Here is a 24,623-nt window from a genome sequence, read left to right as displayed (position 1 = left end):
GGGATTAAGTCAAACAGGTGGTAAAACAAAAAAGAACCACTATTTCTCTAGAATAGAGTATTATTAACCTATTGCTTTCCTGAACCAATATTACAAAATATGGACCACAATTCTGATCAAAAGTTTAAATACAATTATTGGTAAATACATTAAAGAAAATCAGCTGCAGTTTATTAAAATCTACAAATATCAGAACCCATTTGATTATAATTAGTTTTTGGATGCTTTGGGGGGTTTTTTTGGTGTGTTTTATTGGGACAACACTCTATTCAATTTGTAAATTGAATAGAACAAGCAGTCATCTAAAGAAAGGTCTTGCACCGAGAGCTGCCATTAAATCTGGCTACCTTTTGAAGTAAGCGTGCAAATTCCTTGCAAACATTTGCAGATGCAACTGAGGTCTCAGTGATTCCAAAACCAAATTAGTAACTTTTGTGCAAAATGATAGCTATAGTAAACAAACAGTACTATTGGCTCACAAGAAAAGTTCTAACCCGACAGAAATAATTTTTGAGATTTAGATTTTAAAGCTAGTTGTATGAATGACTGATGCAGCTCCAAGTGAGATTTCCAATGATGCATCACATCACGCTTTATGGGATTCATTTCAGTTTTTGCAGCCTTTTATTTTTGACAAGGTGCTTGTGACTATGCACCTAACAACGTGCTATTGCAAGCCTTGCCCTTCATGTCTGATTAAACCTAGCCAAGGGAGAATGGTAGAAATAGATACAGGGCCTAGAGGTTATGCTCAGGACAAGGCACGGATCCTTAACCAGTGGCCTGGTACCCAAGGTGGGTCGTGACAAAAATATGGCTGCCATGTTGGACTCCCCCTGAAGCACTACATGCGTTGCCTTGGGCCAGAACAAGCTTTTCTGGTTAGACACTAATTTTATCCATTTCCATTTGGCGGGAGAAAGGCATGCGACGTCATCCATAAGATCCGTATTTCTGGCCAACCATATGTCCCATCTTCCTATAACTAAACCTCTAGTGATGAAGCACGACATGGAGCAAGGGCACTCTATTCATTTTCTAACCCATCTCTAGGACATTCCGGATGTCACCAGGATAAAAAGTGTGCTGGAATGCAGAGGTATCAGCTATACAGTGGTACCTCGGGTTAAGTACTTAATTTGTTCCGGAGGTCCATTCTTAACCTGAAACTGTTCTTAACCTGAAGCACCACTTTAGCTAATGGGGCCTCCTGCTGCTGCCACGCTGCCGCCGCTCGATTTCTGTTCTCATCCTGAAGCAAAGTTCTTAACCCGAGGTAATATTTCTGGGTTAGCAGAGTCTGTAACCTGAAGCGTCTGTAACCCGAGGTACCACTGTAGTTGTCAGGATGGCAGCGGCAGCAGCGGCAGCTGGGGTCCCAGGAAGAGACACCTGGAGTCTAGCGGAGGCGGAAGTGGGAGCCGGAGGGAGCGGGGATGCCAGGGGAATCCTCACCTCACTCCCATGACAGGACTGGGGCAGAGAGAGAGAGGAGATCCATTTCGGGATCTCTGTTCCCTGGTGTCACATACATCGTCCTCCTTTTCAGAATATCTGCTCGGGCTGCAGGAGAGTTACGAGGGGACAGCGCTGTGGCAGGTGAGGCGCCGCGAGTCCCGCCAGAGCAACGGACGGGCGGGCGGGCATCCTCCACGCCCCGCCCCGGGGAGACGCGAAGCTGCCCCGGACCCTCCGGAGCCCCGCCCGGCTCCTTCTGTCCCGGAAGGGTCCCTTCGCCACAACGGAGAGACAACGCCGCGCCCCCGCCTCTCCCTCCCTCCCTCCCAGCCAGCCTCACCTGTCCCGCTCCGGCGTCGCCTGGCCGGCGGGCGGCGCCTCCGTCTTCCTGGGGGTCCTGGGGGTCGCCATCCCGGGCGCCGCCGCCGCCGCCACAGCCGGACCAGCGCGGACCAGCCTCCCACCGGCGCCCGCGGCTCCCGCCCCTCCTTCCGGCAGATTCCCGCCCCCTGCGTCACTTCCGGGGCAGAAGGACGCCGCCCGGGCGCTGCCGCTCGCAAAGCATGCCGGGCTCCCCCGGCCGGGGCGGCGGCGGGCTCTGAGCGGGGCGGAAAGCCTGCTTCTGCGTGCCTGTGGCCGAGGGAGCGCAGCGCTGCTCCCTTGGAAGCGGGGCCTTGAGTCGGACGCTGCGCCCAGAGGCACTTTATTCCTTCTGCCCCGACCCTTTTGAAGTGAGGGGGGGGGGCCAGAACTGGGCACCAGTTTTATTCTCAACTCCTTGATCACAGTTACAGATAGGTAGCCGTGTTGGTTTGCCATAGTCAAAACAAAAAAATGTTTTTCCTTCCAGTAGCACCTTAAAGACCAACTAAGTTAGTTCTTGGTATGAGCTTTCGTGTGCATGCATGCACACGAAAGCTCATACCAAGAACTAACTTAGTTGGTCTTTAAGGTGCTACTGGAAGGAAAAACATTTTTTTGTCCTTGATCACAAACATGGAATTTGCCTTTTTAACTGCTGCAGCTGCTGCACATCAAGCTGTCCACCACCACTCCAAGGTCTCATTCCTGGTCCATCGCCACCAGTTCAGACACCATCACATCTGTGAAATTACCTTATTTTTCGCTCTATAGGACGCACCAGACCATAGGAGGGGGAGAACGGGGGTTGGGGGAATTCTCCCCCTCTCTGCTTTGCGTCCCTGCAGCGAAGCGGCAGGAGAAACGGAGCCCCTTCCATTTCTCCTCCCGCTTCACTGAAGGGCCGCTGCGCAGAGGGAAAACTGTGCAGCACCTCTCCAGCGACGCGAAGCCTGGAGAGCAAGAGGGATCGGGGTGCACCAACCCCTCTCGCTCTCCAGGCTTCAGGCGGCTATCCGCAAGCCTTCGGAGTGCAGCGGGAACTCCTGCTGCGCTCCAAAGGCTTGAGGATAGCTGCCTGAAGCCCCCGGAGCGCAGCCTCAGCGAAAGCAACGTGAAGCCTCCGGAGCACAGGGGGAGATCTGCGCTTCGGAGGCTTTGCATTGCTATCGCTGAAGCCAAGGAGCCTGCATTCGTTCCATAAGACGCACACACATTTCCCCTTCATTTTTGAAGGGGGAAAAGTGCGTCTAATAGAGCGAAAAATATGGTAATAAAAATGCAACCCTGACAGTTAGGTCCAGTCGCGGACGGGGGTTACAGTGCTCATCTCACTTTATAGGCCGAGGGAGCTGGCGCTTGTCGGCGTACAGCTTCCGGGTCATGTGGCCAGAGTGATTAAGCTGTTTCTGGCGAACCACAGCAGTGCACGGAAACACCGTTTACCTTCCCACCAGAGCGGTACCTTTTCATCTACTTGCACTTTGATGTGCTTTCGAACTGCTAGGTTGGCAGGAGCTGGGACTGAGCAACGGGAGCTCACCCCGTCACGGGGATTCAAACTGCCGACCTTCTGATCAGCAAGTCCTAGGCTCTGGTTTGTACCACAGCACCACCTGCATCCCCAAAAAACACCCCCCCAAAATGCATCATTTTGCACTTGTTTGAAATTTTACCACCCAGTCACTCACTTTGGAGAAATCCTTTTTTGAACCCTTCAGTCCTTCTTTGTACTCACCAATAGGGAGGAACTGACAAAGTGGAAGTAAAGATGGCAACCATATTGTGTGCACCCCATTGATGTGTGACCACCGACGTAGGTCCTTTTGGACCAGGAAGAAGCCAGAACGGGGGCAAGGTGGAGCATGCAGGGACCAGGAGCAGAACCCATGCACAAAATAGTCACCACCTGTATTCAGAAACGTAGAAGGGAGTGGTCAAGTCCTCCTGGGTTTCATGATTCAGAAGCAAGGGAGAGCTGCGTTTAGTCACACATGCAATCTGCACTTTAAGGCGTCCAATTTCAAAAAGCTTAAGGAGCTACTGGGTGAGATCTCATGGTCAGAAATACTTAAAGAGAAGGCAGTCCAAGAAGGATGGGAGTTTCTTAAAGGTGAAATACTGAAGGCCCAAATGCAGACAATTCCAACAAGAAAGAGGCATTTAAAGAATGCTTACAGATGAGCTGAGATTTAAGAAGGGCATGTATAAAAATGGAAGAAAGGGGAAATCACATGAGAAGCCAACAGTTGCAGGGTGATGGTCAGCCAGGCTAAAGCTCAGAATGAGCTCAGGCTTGAAAGAGACATTGAAAATAATCAAGGTTTCTTTGCCTGGGTTTGAAGCAAGAGGAAGAACAAGCAAGTGGTAAGTCGTTTGTGTGGAGAAGATAAAGAAATGCTGTTGGGTGACAAGGCAAAACTCCTCAACACTTAGGACTCAGCTATACAGCTGCAAATAAAACATTTTAAGTGTGTTTTAAGTGCAATATACAATGAGATGGTGGCGATGATGAGCCTTATGGAAAATTCAATGTACTGTATTTTTAAGAACACTTTAAAAAAAAGCATTTTCAGAGCAGTTTTTATGTGTGTGTGGATTCCACCCTACTTTGCCTCCATCTTCATCCAAAAAGAAAATAATGCCCAACGTGGTGATAACATAATAAATGATATCAGGAGGGAGCTGCAGCCCAAGACAGGAAATGAGGTGGTAAGGAAAAACCTAGCTAATCTCAATAGTGGGCACTTTAGAAAAGGATGTGGCAATTACTAAGACCCAGCATGGGTTTCTTGAAAACAAGCCATGTCAGACAAATCTCATTTCTTTTTTGGATAGTTACAAGTTTGGTGGATCAGGGGAATGCTGTGGACATAAATACATTGACATGGGCGTAGCCAAGAGGACAGCTGCCCTCCCCAATTAAGTAAATAAATAAAAATACTTAACTTAAAGTAGAAATAATCTGAGTATTTGAAATTGAAATGCTCACTGAGGTCACTTGGATGATTTTGGGGCACATTCTAGCAACACAACTGGCAACTCAGCAAGGCCCTTTCACTGGGGCAACTGTGGTAACTAGCTGTGGTGGAAAAAGGACAAATAAAATTGAGAACATGAAGCAATTTTCTCTGTTTACTTGTTAGGATTTCCCATCTAATAATGGTTTCTGTTGTTTAATCCATACAGTGATTTATAGTATTTTAGTCTCAAGTCTGCTCTAAAATATTATTAGCATTAAAATCCAGTAATTCAAACATTCCCAGAGAATAAGAATATAAAGAAAATTGCTCAAAGAAAAGTTACAAAAACATTTAGACAAACAGGTTTGTAATATTTATTTTCACTGCACATACATAGCATATATACACGTCAGTAACATTCTGTTACTGCTTAACTTTGTTACAGCAGATGCTTATACTAGAACAGCGACTTGGAAATCAAACTTAAATGAGACTGTATTAAAAGAAGAAAATGAATTGCACTTTTATTACAAATTGTTTTCCCAATGCTTCCCCAACGTTGCAAGTAATATGCTATTAAAAATCTCAAGAGTTGCAGTCCATTTGTGCATGTATTCTTTATAATAAATTCAGATGAATTATTCTCCAATTTTACTCTAAAATGGGATAAATTATTGACCTGGTATTACTTAAAGGTTCATTACATGAAATGTACTAACAACTAAGACTTTATATAGCAGCTATTCAAACATATAAAAAGGGCACCATGCTTCAAAATATGGGAAAACGTTAAAAAGGTTTATTGTAAGATAAAAAGTGTTGGCATTCAGCTATAAAGCCTTGTCCACTACTTACATAAATGACTTAAAATAAAGATCACTGCACATAATATAAAGGGCGGGGTCAATGTGTGTATTTTCAGTCACAACAGTATGTCTATTCTTCACAGATGAGTGTTTCCATGACAAACCTGTTCTCAAAGTGTCGAATCTTTCGGCAATTACTTGCTTCACGCTTCTGCATTCCTGTTGTGGGAAAGTGAATAGAATATAAAGATTTTTTTTAAAAAAAGATAGTTGCCTTTTGTTTCCTGTGAAAACTGTTGTGAGGGATTCTGTCAAACTGGAGACTCTGTAGGTCATTAATAGGGAACTGGGTTTGGCCAGCAGGCCAGCTCCTTATCTCCCTCACCCTCAACTTTGACCACCCACCCATCAATAGCCTGGCATCACAATGACATGTGCCTCGTGTATGCCAAAGTTCAAAGGAGGTAACTGGAACTGTTACAGCAACTTCCTTTAGAGCTGCTCCCAGCTGATGGGTGCTGGGCCTTCAAAGAGATTCCCTGTGACTTTTTATTAGCTGATAGGTCAGTTATAGGCAGAAAGTATTCAAAGTGCTGGTGAAAATGTTTTGAATGCAAACTGCTTTTCTGAAAAGAAAAGTCCAGTTTTTAATTGGAGTGGGTTTTTTTTGTCTTTCCTGAGAAAATGGCTTCAATTCAAGCCACAAACCTTCCTTCAGGCCCCTCAGCTGCACTAGGGCATTGATGAGCACCTGCAAGACACAGAGGCTACTACGTATAAACTACATGGGAGAGTCAAGATAGGAATGATGTGAAGGCTGGAGGCTGCAAATCTAGGGATGTTGGATGATGCAGGGAGCTGCAGACATTTAATGAACTGAAAAGCAGACACAGCGGCTCTCTCAAGACTTGCTCTGAGCAGTCTTCTCACAAGAGAGTTGCTCATATTTACAGTTCTTGTTGCATCTGATACTTTTGTCCTTTAATCAGGATCATCATACAAAGTATAACAAATCTAGGCTCTAGAACAGGCTACCACTAAATTCAGTTTTGACCCAGCATAGCTCACAGTTTCTGCTGCCAAAGGCAGGCAAATGCAAGAAATGCCAACTTATACCAGGGGTGGCTAACAATGGCTCTCCAGATATTGCTGGACTACAACTCCCATCATCCCTGACCACTGGCCATGCTGGTTCTGGCTGACGGGAGTTGGAGTCCAACAATGTCTGAAGAGCCACAGATCAGCCATCCCTGTCATATTCTTGAGTAATCAAGATTTAGTTAAGTAGCCATGTTGGTCTGATGCAGTCAAAATTTAAAAAATAATAAATCGTCCAGTAGCACCTTAGAGACCAGCTAAGTTTGTTCTGGGTATAAGTTTTCAGGTGCATGCACACTACTTCAGATCCACATCAAGTTTAGTCTTCATTGAAAGGTACTTCCTTTCTTCTGTGTCCCAAACAATGCTCCAGCAAAATTACTCAATTCTGTTCCAACATATCATGAGATGCTGCAACTCATGATTCAGCCCAAGTTAAGCAATTTTTAGTCCCCTGATTTGAATGGTAAATGTTTAACCTCATGCCTGTCACCCATTGAAAATAATGGTGACTTGGCTTACATTTAACTGGTGCCCACGGCACTGTTGTTAAATCTTATGCAAAGTGATTGATGCATAAAAGTAGCATGATTCAAACTGGCAAACTGGTTAAAGTAAATAATGAAGTACCACATGAAATACGTTTTATGTCTTTTGTCCATGAGTTCACCATTCCATTTATACGTTTATTATTACAGTTCTTAGTGAACTATATTCTCTGAATCAGATCACAGTGCTAAACATGCAATTACTGATGTCGCAACGGTGTACAAGGCACACACACAAAAAATTCAATGGCACAAAAAACTGTCCTGAATGCTAAGAGTTGCCATGTGAGAATGTAACTATTTAGCATGAAGGCCAACAAACGCATGCGATTACACTTGAACTGCAGCAAAGTTGCAAAGTCTCAGGCTGTCACTATATGAATACAGAGCACTGGGACGCTACCCTTTCACTATTTTATATGGCACATAACAGGAGGGCCATCGCCCTCAACAGAGTTGAGGTACCTTTCTTTTTTCCCATCCACATGCCAACCATACCTTTCAGCATTTCCTTGCGCTGCAATTTGTAGGTCTCTTTGCCACGACAGAGGCGATAGATGAAGAAGCCCAGCTGATCCACATTTTCTATACGATCAGTAACTATCATCTGCTCATGAATCAAGTAGGACTGAGGCAAGTATGTTCCAGCCTACATCAACCCAAATAAAAGTGCAACAGTATAGTCTCAATAATGTTAATGATGTCAGATGGGTCGTTTTTACAATTGCTCTGTGGAAAAAAAAGTTCAGTTCGCAGAATGTGTGTTGGAGGGAGGGACTTTTTGCAGAAGGTAGAAGGAAACTGCTTTTAAAAAATACTCTTTATCAATTTTGCACACTTTAGAAAACAATAAAACCTAATAGAGGAGAAATGGTGAATCACATTTTGATGGACAGTTGATATAAATAATCATAGATAACTATTGTATCATATATTTCTGCAAAGGCTAATGTCAAGGAGTGTGGCAGTTTTGCCCTGTTAATATATTCAATAAGATATCTCAAAGCTGCCGAAAGGTTTTTGGCTTAATGCTACCACTTTAACACTATTTTTTAAAATAACCATAGCTAGGGTTGCCATATTTCAAACAGTGAAAATCCAGACAGAAAAGTTGTTCTGCTTTTTTTGGCCAAACTTGTTGAGCTTTTTTGGCTATTTTTTTTTAAAGGGAAATAAGCAAAAACGGCACTACCGACAAGGTCTGCCATACATCCAGATTTTCCCGGACATCTGACTGCTTTCCACCCAGACACAGCTAGAGACTGGAGTATTCTGGATATGTCCAGGAAATTCCGGACATATGGCAACCCTTCCATAACTAAAGTTAACTGCAGTTCTCTCAATTTGGACATAATGGGGAACTCAAATTTAAACTGAAAGGTTTGGGCTACTAGCAAAAATGGCCCTCAAGACAAGATTAAAAAATGAATATTAATGATCTGTATTAAGATTTTTCAAAACAACTGGACCAGGTTACTTCAGAGACCCCCTTAACTCTCATCTACTCAGTAAGTCACTGTGTTCTGCAGGACAGCTTCTCCTTGATATATCAAAAACATCAGAAGCCTAGTCAACCACAGCTCCAAGCAGTGCTTTCAGTGTGACTACCCCTATTCTGTGAAACAGCATTCTTGTTGAGAAGTTGTTTGAATGCGTAAACAAGTTTTATGTATATGCTATAATGTAAAAATTAACTGATTATAGACAAGGTAGACTTAAACCACATTCTTCAAGCAACGTAATTTATGCTTTTGAATTGTGTGCAGTGTAATTATTATTTTTTAAATTCTTAAAATGACTTTATAAATAAAAAATTAGCTAATGAAGTTACAATATTCTGCTGTCCTGTAGTACATTAAGTGCTCTTTCATGTTTACATACACTTATATCTCCAGTATGAAAGTTTAATCATCTAGCCCGAATATATTCAAAAAGAAACATGAATTTTAATCATACCTTGATGTTGATCAACAACTCCAAAAAGTTTTTAGGCGGCATAACAACCGACGTGTTTAGAGGAATAACATAGCATTTATCCAGGCTGAGGTCAAGGTAAGCTGTAAGTCTCTGATGAGAAGATGTCACAAATAGCATGTTAGTAATTTTAAACATACAAAATTATGTATGAGTAATCATTCTAATTGCTACTTCATTTTCCTGCTGAATGCCTGCCTTTGCAGATACTATTTGTAATGTCATTCAGATAAAACAAAACTAGCACTAAGGAAAGTCCAGCCTTCTGTGCTAGTTTTCTGTGGTTGTGTCCTCCTTTTGCGGGGGGAGCAGTGTCTTTCACATTGGGAAGCACTAAAAAAAATGTGATCCAATTACCTGAAGTGGCACAAACCATTCTGCCAGCTGAGGTTCCCACCACCCCTTTTTGATGCACGAATATCCCAGGCCTAATTTAAGAAGTGCAAAACACAATAAAACCTAGTACTTTTTTATGTACTAAATGTTTTCAAATTGTAAATGTGATGGTTTTCTGGACATGTGATTTAAACTATTTGGAGGAGAACTGTTATTATACAGTACAACCCCCAAGTTCCAGGCATCTGAAGTCACATGCAAACTATCCAAAATGGTAGATGACAATCAAAGTATGCTTAATGTGATTTTCCTTATTCAACACTCTAAAATAAATATCAGATTAATATGCAGGGTTCTATAATTATGTGTTGAATTTCAGTTACTACAGTAAGACAACCCAATTTATGCAAGGTAGACAGATCAGAATTTGAGGGGTTTTTCTAGAGCAGTAAAAGAATTGGAGAGAGGGAGGGAGGAAGGAAGGGAGACAGAGAGAAGGGGGGAAAGGCTTCACCTGCCCCATGCTGGCCTCTCTCCAATTTCACAATACAACCTCTGCACCAGAACGTTCAGCAATCAGTGCCAGTATCCGAGCATTACTGGAAAAGGGCATCATTTCCAATACAGCCTGCGCACTGGATCTTCAATGAACTCATCGGGAGTGGCAGTTCCATCATGAAAGGGTAGTTGATGTGCCAGTTCCCAAAGGCTACATAAGGCATGGCACATGAGAAGCTGGTATGTGTGTGCTGCTTGAGTGTATGCATCGCTTTTGTGTCACTTGTGGATGCATGTGAGCAGTGGCCTTATTCATGGTGGCACTGCCCTCTCCTGGCATGCAGCCTCCAGAAGACTGGTCAGGAACAAATAAGATCCTCAGGTGAAAATACGTTGCCCACCCTAGTCTATGCCGCCTGGCAGCAGCTCTTCAGGTCTCAGATACAAGCCTTTCCAAGCCCAGTCAGAGATGTCAGGGACTGAACCACAGCCCTACAGCCTGCTTTTGAAAGTCAACACAACCAATCCATGGCTACAAACAAGCATATGGCAAGAAACTCTCACGTGCATTACAGACTGTCCTTACCCGGTGAAAGTCATGAACGATATCAGCTGGATCACTGTCAGCAAATTCTGGAACAGGCACACTGATGAACTCCACCTCCTGCTCCTTGAGGATTTGAATGTTCTCTTCAATGATCTGGTAACGGGGAGCTGGGGCGCCTGAATCTGGCTCACTTAATGTTAAGCCATCCTCAATGTACTTTATTCCACAGAAGTAAACGCCATTTTCCTAAAGGGCAAAGTTAAAAGTGAAGCAAATATTATGAAAGCTTTCAGGCACTTATAATCGCCCTTAAACCATTAATATGTACCACATCCCTTCCTTATGCACTAAAGTGCTATTTTCTCTTTCATCTCAAAGCTATTTCAAGAAGCAGAGTGGAGGGGAGGCAGGGCGTGAAGAGCAGGTGTAACCCAGGCAGGTCCATGTGTCCAGCTAGAGACAGGAAATTTCTGGGGGGAAATATCTGTAAGTTTTAAAGTCAATTAAAAATACTGTGGGAGTGGTTTGGGAAAACAGAAATACATACATTATAGATTCTCTTCTCAAACCTAGACTTACATCTCCTAAGCTTACATTTTTAATGTTTGATTTTTATTATGCTTTTATGAATTGGAAGCCTCCCAGAGTGGCTGGAGCAACCCAGCCAAATGGGTGGGGTAAATAATAATAATTATTAATAATAATAATAATAATAATAATAATAATAATAAAAAAAATCTTATTTATATCCCGCCCTCCCCAGCCGAAGCCGGACTCAGGGCAGCTAACAACAATAAAACAGTACAACAGTACAACAGTACAACACAACACAACACAACACTCTAAAATCATTCATTATAAAATTAATTCAAATCAAACCAATGGCAACCAATGGTAAAATTATTATTATTGCATGTTCTTAAAAACAATAAAATATCACATATAACTTACTGTGTTTTTGCAAAATACCCTGGAAGCTTTGCTATAAATATTTATTATATCATATTTTCTTAACAGGAAAATTTAGATTAAAAATAAAATTTAATAGTCTAAAATTGAAACTATGATCACTGTAGAAAATAAAGGAAAGTTTTATTATGAAGGTTTGGAACCAATATTTAGACCAGCATTATGCTGAAGAAACTTTGGCTTTTAGAGGAAAAAATTCTAAATATTCTTGTATTTAGAGTTTCCCTATAGAAAAAAATATTCCTATTAGTCATGCTTCAAGTATGAAATCAATAGGTGTTAATTCAGTTTTGACTAAGTCTGGATTTAACTCAATGTATTTAAAGAACTGCAATAAATTTGGATATTACTGTAGCATAATTATAAACAGGAAGCTGATGTCATGTATGCACATAATTGATTAGTTATCTTGAACCCTGAATTATTTATATCCTACTCCATCAATTTTCAATATATAATTGAAAATAACAGAATAACCCATTTATTTTGTCTCATCTAATCATCATCTTTCAGGTGTATAGCTTTGGATTTTGAACTTTGAGCTTCAAAGATTTGAAAAAAAAAAGAAAGACATTTCCCCAATTTTTCATGTTAAATTTATTCCCCAATTGCACACATGCATTTTCAAACATGCATCACATTTTTCATTTGATGCACAATATGGAGGAATCTGAAGTGTGTTATAGGCTATACTGTAAATATGTTTAGCAGTCATGTTGCAAGGGAAATATGGTTGATATGACTCCTCCTTTGGATCAAATACCTGAAGTGTTCTGCATTCTGAAGCTTTTAAAATAGTTTCCAGCACTGAATCCCTACTGAGCAATTCAGAGAATTCAATCAGCAATCACTAACATTATTGCCTTTGAAGCTTGTATCTAGTTGTTTTGAAGCAGTGAGTTGGCTGAAAAATATTTCTAAACAATGATTGAAAGAGGATTTCATATATCATTTTGAAAAACTTTTGCACAATTTTTTATTTTCTCTCAATTTTCTCATTTTTCTAATGGAAAAGTTCATTGGGGGGAAATAAACAGATCACCTCCCAATCTCTATTCCCTCATACCCTTAAGCCAGGGGTCAGCAAACTTTTTCAGCAGGGGGCCGGTCCACTGTCCCTCAGACCTTGTGGGGGGCCAGACTGTATTTTGAAGGGGGGGGGAGAACGAATTCCTATGCCCCACAAATAACCCAGAGATGCATTTTAAATAAAAGGACACATTCTATTAATACAATTAATAATAATAATAATTAAAGGAATAATTCAAAAATTATTAAAAATAATTTTAAAAAATAATTTTAAAAAACAACAACACGCCGATTCCTGGACTGTCCGTGGGCCAGACTGAGAAGGCGATTGGGCCAGATTCACCCCCGGGCCTTAGTTTGCCTACCCATGCCTTAAGCCTTCCCATCTTGCCTCTGTCTCAATCTGTGCTCTGTGCTCAATGGAAGAAGAGAGCTTACACAGGCTTGCATCTGTGCCTCAACTCTCCCAGTTGTGAGCTTGAAGCACCTATCTGTAGCTGAGCTTGCAGCAGCCATTAGATGCAGATGCAGAAGAATCCTCTATCCTCCCTCTGTCTCTAATTTGTTGGGGGAAGGTTTGTTTCAGCTCTCAATTCCAAGCTTGAAGCTGGAAAGAGGAGCAGATTTATTATCCCTGAACAACTGATTTGGGGCTGGCAAGTAAAACCAGTCCCCCCAAACTGGTGATCCCTGGCCACACATGTTAAATGCAGGAACTTTCCTTACAAAAAGATTAAAATTAACATGTGTCAGGGAATCAGGAGCAGGAGCACTGGGGAGAGAGGATTGGGAGAGCGAAGGGGAAGAATCCGAGGGCAGCGTAGGGGAGTATGACAGTGGCTCGAGAGATTCCATGAGCTTCTCCAGCGAATCAGAAGATTCCCAGAAGGGGGCGCCGATGGTCAGGGCAAGGGGGGTCCCAGGGGGGACGCACCAGAAACAAGGAGCCAGAGGGGAACCCCAAAGCAGCAGTGGAGGACCGGGACCAGTTTCCCCACCAGAGCATAGTGGGGGGGAAGAGTCACATGTGTCAGGGGCAGTGTCTCCTCCAGAGAGGGAGTCAGGGCTGACCACGCCTCCAACGGAGGGGAGGTCAGTTGCAGCTAGCCCCCCCAGTGACAGCAACAGTGGAACGGTCAGGAGGAAAGCTGCTGGCTGGGCGCGCGCGCCAAGTTCAAATGTGCAGGCGCGCGGAACAGCAGGAGACCCGGATGGGGAACCAGCTCCTAAAGCCCGCCGGAGGGAGGGAGAAGGCTCAGGGGAATCAGCGGGAGAAGAGGCTAGAAAGGGCGGAACCCCGGCGGGCAGGCGGACCCAGAGGAGGAAGGAGCAGCGGAGAAGGTGGAGCAAGGCTAGAATCTTAAATTGGTGTCAAGGGGGAGGAGACTCAGACGGAGCATCAGCGGTCTGACACTTGAGACGTAGAGCTGCGCGCTGCGGCTCTGGAAGTGAAACTGAACTTCAATAAAGACTTTTATACTTAACAACGAAGCAGCGTTGGTCCTTTGTGAGCTGGGACCTAGGGTAGCTCTGACAACATGTGAATTAGCTCTAAGTATACAAGGGAAAGCGGTTACAATATGTTAGGGATTTTACCTTCACATTTTTTTTTAAAGAGTCAAAGTTGGGTAACTAGCAGAAAATTGTCAAAATAGTACCAAGAGAACAATTAAAGTATTTACTCATTTAAGTAATATATTCAACCTACCTGGAATGCAAAATACTTGTATAGATAGGCACCCCCAAGTATCACCACAGCAAGCATAAAAGCTAATCCAAAACACATACACCAACACCAAGCCCTCCTTTGTGCGATAGGTACCACACCCTCTGGATCCTATAAATATAGAAAGTGAAACAGTAATCAGTTGTGTCCATCAAGCTTTATAAGGTCATATAGTTGCATGGATATGTGGTTCTTTGTAAAGGCATAGGGTCATACCAAACTAAATCACAGTCAGAGAGTACAGTCATTGAAATCAAAGTAGATACACTGTTTACTTCTAGTACATACATTGTTTAATTCTAAGTAAAAGTGATTAGTATGAGAGCTTTGAATTGTTATCTTGTATATTTTTTAATATTGAAATTGCTATATAACTGGGGGGGGGGCCTTCTGGGGAGGGTAATGGCAAATTGACCAACTTTTGTCGACAGCTCACCAAGAGAGATAATTACGTGGTGAATGATGAAAGCCAAAGCAATCCTGGTTATTGAAATTCACTCTAGAGATAAAGAGTAAATGGGGGTTAACCTGAAAAAGCTGCTGCCTGAGTCAGAAGACTGAGAAGCTGCCAGCTCCTAGAAACCCAGAGGGGGTGGGACTTAAGATCTCTGAAATTGAGAGGTTTAGCTGTCTGTCAGTGGAAATTTACATCTGGTGTGTGAGCTACTTTCTGATTTTGAGAAGAGTCAATTATAAAAGGCTAAAGACAAAACAAAAAGCATGCTTTAATTTTTTAATCCAATGAAGTTTTTAAATGGGCAAAGGAGCTCTCTAAGTGTTCTGTTTTTAATTTTCTGCTTCCCTACAGAAGATTTGCCTTGAAATGTAAAGTAATTTCTCTACTTAACAGTTCCTCCCATGGGAAAGGAATTTTGGTCTGATAAGGGAGAATGCTGTGAAGATCTTATGGTGGAAGTGGGAGATTGAATTTCTTAAGGAAGAAACTGTGAATATCTTAAGGGAGTGGCTGGATTGAACCATTAACAAGACCAAGTATATTCATTATGGCAAATACATTGCTGAGCATTTCATTAACTGTTGGCATCTTACAGCAATTATTGGATGAGCAATTAAGAGAAATTAGAGCTGAAATGATAAAATGGGAAATGAAAACACGATGAAATAGAAAATGGAATTAAAGAGGACTCAAAGGCTAGGGAAAACAAGACTGATAAATGACTGCCAGAATAGGAGAGTGAAATGGTATAATTGAAGGCAATAGATGGTGAAATGGAAAGGTCCTTCACACAGTGTCTAGGAGGAATGAAACAGCCAAGGAGTACAACAAAGCCATGGACGGAGAGATCAAGAGACACCCTAAATTGGCAAAAAGAGTGTTGAGAAAGAAAGGATTCTGTGTACAATTTGAAGCAAACTCAGATGGAACAGCTATCAAACCTCAAGCACTTTCTGGGGGGGGGGGGTGGAAGAAGCAGAAATGGATTTCCCCCTCTAAATTAGGGTGGAAAATCACAGCAAATACAATTATATAATAAACATACACTGTTCGTATAATAAAGTGCATTTAGTGCAATAATATAAAGACAACAGAAAAAGCAAAAACACCTGCTAATGGCAATGGCATGGGTTGTGTCCAGACTAGGCTGTTCATTGTACATGGGTCACTGTTTCCATGTGCACACTTTCATCCACACATGACAGCTTGTAATTTTTATCTCAACATCCACACTAGTGGGCAGTGCTTTATGGGATGTACTTGCACTGTATGCTATTGTCCCCTCCATTCAATTAGCCCTTCCTGCCCCCCTTAAATTCCAGAAACCTGAGGTGCACTTTGGGCATGCTTGCAAGTATCTGAGAAAGAGAAACAGACAGACACAGGCCCTGCTTTGTCTTGAAGATCAAGTAACTGAAAATTGGTCACATCTCTGTAAGCGTACAATCATTGCCAAGCTGGCCCATCCCCCACTTCCAAGCTTGTGCTGAGAAGACGTTTGCTCACATGCACAAAGCTATGCTGGCTGCATCACTGGTACTGTAGGGATAAATCTAGCTAGAAAGCAAGGGTACACACGAACATTTCCTTTTTTTAATACACATTTTTCAATATACCAGATTTGCAAAGGTATGTTTGAGTAGTGAGGCGAGGTGAGAATATCCTCTGCTAGAAAATTCTCTAGAGAATATTCTCCACAAACTGTAAATTCTGATGCAAGAACCAGTTTTACAACTCACATTTAAAAAATCTAGTAAATAATAAGTCAAGCTATGATATTGCCAGTGTAAGTAATGAAGAATGATTTTTTTGATCCAGTTACATTATTTGGCATTGTGTCATTCACCACTGACAGTTCTGAAATGTGAGCTACAGAAAACAATTTTTTAAAAAAATGCTATTCATTTTTTTAAAAAATGCTATTCTTTTTTTAAAAAATACTATTCATTTAACCTGATAAACATTAGAATTTGTATGTATTTTAATTATATGTAATAGCCTTTTTTCTATTTTGGTGTGACCTTATTCTTAGCAATTCCATACCCCTGGCCATACAATGTGATTTTTTTTACAGAAAGTAGCTTTAATGCTTTATACACTTAAAGTACCCAGGCCTATAAAATTACGTGTAACAGCATGTGATTTAAACCTTGATTTAAACAGCTTTTCATTTCTATATTATTATTTAGTGCCAGTAACTGGTTTCTGCAATGCCATTTAAAAGAGAGTGGCATACTGAAATATATTATCATATAATGATAATATATTTAATGTTAATGGCTTCTTTTTTATATGTATGCATAAAGTTTTCTTTATCAAGCTGTGTTTTAGTCACCCAAACAGTCAAGTGTTAGAGCTATTAGAAGCACAGGATAGCCTATTACTGAATTTACTTGTATCATACCTTAACCATGCCATTCGTTTCCAAGGGAGCCCCCAAAATCCAGCACAGAGCAAACATTTTTCTGTGTCTCCAGCACAAAAACCTCAGGTTACAAACACTTCAGGTTACAGACTCCGCTAACCCGGAAGTACGGTTTCACGTTAAAAAACGGACCTCCAGAACAAATTAACCAGAGGTACCACTGTACCTACTTTTATCTTCCAGCCAGGTGGGGTGTTGACACCCACCCATTTATTTCTATGGCAACCTCTTTAGACTGGTAAATTGCAGTACTTAAACAGGCAGCCAAAGTCATTACTTTAACAAAGGAACTGGTTTGGCTTGTTTCCTCTTATATATTCTGCCCCATACACAGGATCATAGGTTTGGAAGGAGCACAGAACATCATTCAAACTACTCCCCACGCAAAGAAATCCCTCTTAACAGTACAGTCGTACCTTGGTTTTCAAACAGCTTAGTTCTCAAACATTTTGGCTCCTGAATGCTGCAAACCCAGAAGAGAGTGTTACAGTTTGTGAGCTATTTTTGGAAGCCAAATGTCTGAAGGGGCTTCTTCCACAGCTTCCGATTGGCTGCAGGAGCTTTGGTTTTCAAACCGCTTTGGTTTTCAAACATTTTGGAAGTCGAATGGACTTCCGGGGTATGACTGTAGAGGCTGCTACCACAAAAAAAGACCAAACCAGCTTGAAATCTACATCACACTTCAATGTGGATAACCCCATAGTGAGCCAAACCAAAACAATTTAATGGATCCATTTAGATTTGTTTTTTTTTAATTTAGATTGCGATCTACTGGTACATCACTGGGACGTCTGTGGTATATCATCACTGGCTCCCCCCAAAAAAGCTCAACAACTTTGGCTCCTCTAAAAACGCTCAACAACTTTGACCTGAACCCCCAAAACGGGGTAGATCACTGCTAGTTTTTAACTCTGTGAGTAGATTGCAGTCTCTTGGGAGTTGGCCACCCCTGATGTACACTAATACTGAAAGAAAGAAAGAAAAATCTCCCAAAGTGGTGCTCAACCTGATTAGAATGTAAAGCATCTCTGCAGGAAAATGCAAGAGGTCAAAACGGTTTATTTACTACGGTAGTAGTATATCGCCCTATACCTGCAAGTCGGACCAGACCCAGATGCTTCCAACATCCAGCACAGGATGTTTATGTCTCTTTCTCTTCTTCTTCCCCACTTTTCACTATAGTCACCCAGAGAGCAGGGATGTTTCCAAAACTTAGGCCAATAGTCTCTGTCTCCCCAGGATCCTTGGTTAGGTACACTGTGCAGATCTCCATATCCACAAAGCAAGTACCATGTTGCAGTTTGCCGTCCTCTACTGGGAAGTTCAGCTGGATCTCATGCTCTACCAACTGAGCTATTCAAGCCAGGACTCTTGGTGAAACTCTGCTCACTAACCACAAGCTGCACCCAAGCTTTCTCGTATTCTTTGGGGATTGTTTCCCAAAAGAATCCTCAACACAAGGAAGATGGATTGCCTTTTGATAGCACCTACTTCACTGGGCTGTAGCCTAGCACAGGGAGTGATGTCTCAATGGTTATTATAGTTCTACACATAACTTTTTTCCAAAAGGAAGTTCCAAAAGGCACACCTGAATGGAACCGCATCACCAACATATATTATTCAGATAATGGAAAGGTGTTGGGATCCAGTGCATCATGCCCAACATGTTACACTCATAAGTTAGCAATTTCAAACAGCCTGTTCTAAGCATGACTTAGGTCTGTGGCCTAATCTGCATTTTCTGCTAAATCAAACCATAGCTAAGTGTGAATGAGCAAGAGTGCAGGCACAGCAGCAAAGGTCAGAGCTGCTTTGCTTCTCTGTTTGTCTTGCCCCATTCATAACATGGCAGCAGCAGGATTGCAAGAAAAGTGAAGCAGCTGTAAATTTTGCTGAGTACATTCACACTCACTAATTAAATTGGCTTAGTGTGTTACATGGAAAGTGGACCAGTAAATTTTCAGAACTGTTAGTGTGGTACTGAGTCTACACTGCCAGGTAGATAAGGACAGAAACCTAAATTGGAGCATTTAAAAATATATGAAGGTACTATTCTCATACAAGTTTTCATTTAGAGTATATACATTCGTGCATTCCACAGGATTGTTTTAAAGGAGGTCAGGATATGTGGATTACCCCAGATAGGTAAAGGTAAGAAGGTAAAGGACCACTGGACGGTTAAGTCCAGTCAAAAGTGACTATGGGGTTGTGGGACTCATATCGCTTCAGGCCAAAGAAGCTGGCGTTTGTCCACAGACAGCTTTCTGGGTCACGTGGCCAGCATGATTAAACCGCTTCTTGCACAACGGGACACTGTGACAGAAGCCAGTGCACACGGAAATGTCATTTACCTTCCCGCTGCAATGGTACCTATTTATCTACTTGCACTGGTGTGCTTTCGAAGTGCTAGGTTGGCAGGAGCTGGGACAGAGCAACAGGAGCTCACCCTATCGTGCAGATTTGAACTGCTGACCCAAGAAGCTCAGTGGTTTAGACCAAAGTGCCACCCATGTCTCTTTACCTAACCCCATATACTGGTACCTTGGTTTTTGAACAGCTTAGTTCTTGAACTACTTGGAACCCGAATGCTGAAAACCCGGAAGTGAGTGTTCCAGTTTTCGAACTTTGTTTTGGAAGCCGAACATGCTCCGCTTTGAGTCCTGAGCGTCCATTTTTAGTGTTGCGCTGCTAATTCATGTCCTATCATTGTAGCTGAAAAATTCCTCTTCCTGTTTTAGTATTGTGCTGCTAATTTGCGCCCTACCATTCCAAAAGAAGTATTCTGTTTCTGAGGTGATATTTGGATCTTATATTTGGTGCTTTTGTTTTTGCTATTTTTTGTCTTTTTGTTTGTGTGGCTTTTTCATTTTTGTGGCTGACTTGTGACTTTGTTTTTCTAACTGTGTAGAACCCAGTTCAGCTATTGATCGATTGATTGTGTGACTGCGGAAATGAATAAAAGCAGCATAGGCAAGAGAACCATTAACATTATTTATTGCTTTCATTTTATGGATCAATGGTCTCGTTAGATACTAAAATTAATGTTAAATTTCTGTTTTAGGAGTTGTTTTTAAAAGTTTGGAACGGATTAATCCATTTTGCATTACTTCCTATGGGAAAGCGTTCCTTGGTTTTGGAATGGACTTCTGGAACGGATTAAGTCTGAGAACCAAGGTACCACTGTACTGAGTAAATTAACAGCAAATGGGTCAAAATCTGCTTGCTATGCCACTGTACTCCTAGTCTATTTCCTGGCTGCAATCATATGTAAATACCCAATTGAGACCAGTGAATCTGAGCCATGCTATGGCAATGATAGGGTCACTTGTGCCCAGTCAAGGTAATCCATCATTTAGCTTGTGCTAATAAAAATGTATTTTGGTATTGATTATGATTGATGTTTTAATGAATCAAGCCTCTCTCTGCAGTTAGCATGTTATCTGGAGAAAGTTTTACATAGCTTAGACTCCACCCCCCAGAAAAAATCTCTGAAACAGATGAACATTTTTTAAAGTATTGTTGTGGAATGGAGAGCAGAAATCCTTCAGCCACCTTCCCAAAGCCAAGTAAACAGTCTCCAGACTTTGCGAATGAGGTGCCAGGACTCTGGGACAAGGCTGGAGCCCTCATGCCTCCTTCCCTCAGTGACCCGACTTTGGTGAAGGCAGAGCAAGGGATTTGGGAATGTCCCAAAACCCAGTAAAGGAGGCACCACCTCACTTACTGGGGTCTGGGAAAGTCACAGGGGGGCCCTGGAAATCTCTCAGGGCCCACCCAGGACCTCCCCAGACCCCAGTATGCAGCCCCCTACCTCACAGGAGGGCGGTTCAGGAGGCGCCCAATTTTGCCTTTGTGCGCAGACCCCTGTAACCAAACTCTTGTGGAAGTGGCAGGCCCACTGTACAGAAGTGTAGGCATCAAATCTGTTCATTTTGCAGGTAATGTTCCAGGCAAGGCAGACAGTGAAAAGTGCTGGGCAACGGGGATTGCTTTTGGCTTAGTCCAGCTGATTGCATTGCCCAGATGATTCTGTAGCTCTTGTTATGAAGCAAGATTAAATCGAGTCAGAGAGGAAGAGTGAAACAACATCAACAGACCAGGAAAGTTTGTATGCTTCATTTCCTCCTTTAATTTCCTTAATGCTAGGCCCTTGCTGGATAACACAAACCAGCAACTCAAGGGAAATAAAAAAGGGTCATCCCTATCTCAACCCCACAATAAACTGTTTAGATCTTGGATCCCAAGTAAGGAACGATGGGGGGGGGGGGAGCAGCAGCTTCTTGAGCAGCTGTTACAAAGACCAAATTAACCCCCCACCTTTCCACATCAAATGACAGCACCAACTTTGCAAAAGATATTTGGTCTACTGCAGCTAAAATATCAGAGGAATTGAAGATAGACAGTTGGAATCTAACACAGTATACTGAGCAGATCTAACTGTGCCAAATGATAGTGAAAACATTTTTTAAAAATAAAACTCACTAATCTCATATTTAATTTTTCCCTCCATTTTGAAGAACAATTGTGTATCCGTTTTCCAAACTGCTTAAACCCAGGAATGCCAAATTTGGAACCACGGCAAGTTTCAATAGCTTGATGTTGATGAATCCTATTTCCTCTTTGCTGTAGTAATGTATATACGTATAGTTGCAGCTTAGAGAACTATAAAGTGTAAATATGAAAGTCCAAAAATGCCAGACTATTTTAACTACCGTGTACCATCATTGTAAAATGGTAACCAAAAACTTATCAGAATTGTGCAAGGCAGTTTAAACTTGACTGGGATTATGGAAATTAAAGGGCTCATCCACTGCTTTACTGGAGATTAAATTCATTGCTTCACTGCATAAAACTAATGATTTACTTGATGTCATCACAATTTGGTACATATGACCATCACGTGGCAATGTGAAGAGCAATTATTAATTTTAACATAGGCTTTCCTTGATTATAGACTACTTCATCAGCTACATTAAGTGTGCTTTTCAGCGGGCAGAAATATAGGTGTAAAGAAAACCGGTTACACTCCCTGCGCTTGGAGGAAATGCCAGCCATGAAGCTTCCGACATAATAGATCTGTTTGTCTGCGCTGTTTTTGCGGCAACATCCGACCCGTCTGGGAACCTGGCACAAAAACCTGGCTTCACCTTCCTCCGCCTTGCTGCAAGAGACGCGGCGCCCTGAGCAGGGCGGATCTGCCCCCGCACGTCTTTCCTTCCCCGCTAACGAGGCAACTGCGGCGGAGCGGAGCGAGGCCCACTCGGCATCCCCAAGGGCCCCGCCGCCCCCCGGACTGAGGAGGCAGCGCCGAGCGCGGCCCGGAGAAAACAAGGCCGCCGAAGAGCAGGGGGCGAAGCTCGGCGGCTCTTCCCGAGTCAGCCATTTTAGATCCGCCCCGAGCTCTTCCTTCGCCTCTCGGCGGCGCTTGCAAGGCGCTCGGCCGGGAACCCGGCGCCGCTCTCCGCCCGGGCCGCCCCGCAGGCCTCCCTCCCGAAGGGGCCTGGCGGACGGAGCCGCCGCCCCCTCGCCCGCCCGCTCACCTTGGCGCCGGGGGGCAAGATCAGCACTTGGCTGCAGCTGCCCTCCTTGCTCTCGTCCTCCTCCTTCCGGCCCGCGGCGTCCTTCTGCGCCAACGCCGAGTTGAACGACACCTTCACCATGATGGCGGCGGCTGAGGGGCGATCCCGGGAGCTTCCGGCTCTCCGCTGGGCTGGCGGCGGCGGCGGAGGGTGGGGCTGGGGCCTAGGTGCGCGACCGCGGAAGAGGGAGGGCCGAGGGAGGAGCCAAGGCCGCGCCGCCCGCCCCGACCAGGCCCTGCGGCGGCGGCGGCGGCACCGGGCACGGGGGGAGCCGCCTCAGGAGCGACCCGCAGGAGAGGCGCGCCAAAGGCGGGCGGCAGGCGGACGGCTCCTCCTGGCCTGTGGCTGTTCAACTGGCCGGGCCCCGTTGGGGCAGCCGCCCCCCTCGAGGGCAGCTCGCCCGGCCGCCTCCCCGCAAACCCGCACTTGGCCAGCGAAAAAAGAAACGTCTTTCTCCCTAGCCCGCAAATAGGACAGGCCCAGGGCTTTCCGAGTGAACCATTCACACTGGGATCAGGTGTTAAACAGGCTTGTGTTGTCACCCCAACTCGTATTTATTATTTTCATAGCCATGATCCTACACATTGTCAAAGGGAAACTCCCCACCCGGGTAGAAATCCTATATCGAACAGATGGAAATCTCTTTCATTTGGGTAGGCAAAGAGTAAGGTCACCATAACTTCCGTCATGGAGCTTCAATATGCTGATGACAACCTAGCGTGTGCACACTCACAGCATGACCTCTGAACCATCCTAAATATATTTGCAGAAGCTTATGAAAAGCTTGGCCTATCGCTCAACAGCCACAAAAACAAAGTGCTGCACCAACAAGCACAAAACACCCCTCTGCAGCGCCCAAAACCAAGCATAAATCACTTCCACCTGGGCAGCTACCTTTCCACAAGGGCTGACATTTATGCTGAAATCCAGCATCACCTGAGCTCTGCGAGTGCAGCTTTCTCCCAGTTGAGGACTGGGAGATTTGCAGGGAAATCAAAATGCTTGTTTACAAAGCTATTGTACTACCAACCTTACTGCAGGGTTGTGAAACATGGACCACTTATAAACGCCATCTCCAACTCCTTGAGAGATCCCATCAATGGGGTGTCTGAAAATTTTTACACATCACGTGGGAAGACAGGCAAACTAATATCAGTGTACTGGAAAAAGCAAAGATCATAAGTATCAAAGCAATGATTCTTCAGTATCAACTTTGCTGAACTGGTCATGTGTGGATGCCAGATTATCGTCTTCCAAAGCAACTACTCTACTCCAAACTTAAAAATGGAAAGCGTAATCAGTGGCGTAGCGTGGGGGGTGCAGGGGGGGCCGGCCGCACCAGGCGCAACATCTGGTGTTAGGGCAAATCCATGGGTTAGGGGGCGCAAATCCATGGGTTAGGGGGCGCAAATCCACGGGTTAGGGGGCGCAAATTACTTGCCTTGCCCCGGGTGCTGACAACCCACGCTACGCCACTGAGCGTAATACTGGTGGCCAGTAACAGAGGTTTAAAGACTCTCAAGGCAAATCTTCAAAGAATGTTGTATAAACACCAACAACTGGGGAAACTGGCCTGCGAGCATTCCAGTTGGAAAACATCCTTTACTAAAGGTGTCATGGACTTTGAAGACACTAGAACTCAGGACGATAGGGAGAAATGTGCATGTTTGGCAAACCACCATGATCAACTCCCGCCCGAGAACCTATGTCCCCACTGTGGAAGGACATGTGGATCCAGAATTGGCCTCCACAGTTACTTACGGACTCACTGTTAAAACCATGTTCATGGAAGACAATCTTACTCGGCTATCAATAATATCAATTTGTGGTGTTCCCTTTTGATTTATATA

General features: G+C 43.5%; 2 protein-coding genes across 3 annotated transcripts in view; both read right to left on the bottom strand.

Annotated features, from left to right (window-relative positions):
• The window catches only part of RB1 (RB transcriptional corepressor 1), a 59,859-nt gene extending 57,855 nt beyond the window's left edge, over nucleotides 1-2,004 (bottom strand). Inside the window, exon 1 of one of the 2 annotated variants that reach the window (XM_083628182.1) lies at nucleotides 1,799-2,004. In XM_083628182.1, coding sequence (XP_083484308.1) covers nucleotides 1,799-1,869 — 71 coding nt within the window. In that variant the 5' untranslated portion in view covers nucleotides 1,870-2,004. The remainder of the gene's footprint in view (nucleotides 1-1,798) is intronic. The other variant, XM_083628183.1, reaches the window with a different exon arrangement.
• Nucleotides 2,005-5,131: 3,127 nt separating this feature from the next.
• On the bottom strand, nucleotides 5,132-22,944 carry ITM2B (integral membrane protein 2B). The gene is made up of 6 exons (XM_083572781.1): nucleotides 22,735-22,944; nucleotides 14,295-14,423; nucleotides 10,628-10,834; nucleotides 9,190-9,300; nucleotides 7,732-7,882; nucleotides 5,132-5,806 (listed from the first exon to the last, which is right to left on the bottom strand). The coding sequence occupies exons 1-6, from the start codon at nucleotides 22,852-22,854 to the stop codon at nucleotides 5,718-5,720; spliced, it is 807 nt and encodes a 268-aa protein (XP_083428907.1). The 5' UTR covers nucleotides 22,855-22,944; the 3' UTR covers nucleotides 5,132-5,717.
• Between the last annotated feature and the right edge of the window lie 1,679 nt (nucleotides 22,945-24,623).

The sequence above is a fragment of the Podarcis filfolensis genome, assembly GCF_964270895.1.
Source record: "Podarcis filfolensis genome assembly, chromosome: 1".
Classification (NCBI taxonomy): domain Eukaryota; kingdom Metazoa; phylum Chordata; class Lepidosauria; order Squamata; family Lacertidae; genus Podarcis; species Podarcis filfolensis.
The sequence above is the reverse complement of the archived record's forward strand: the minus strand, read 5'-3'. Positions and strand labels throughout refer to the sequence as shown.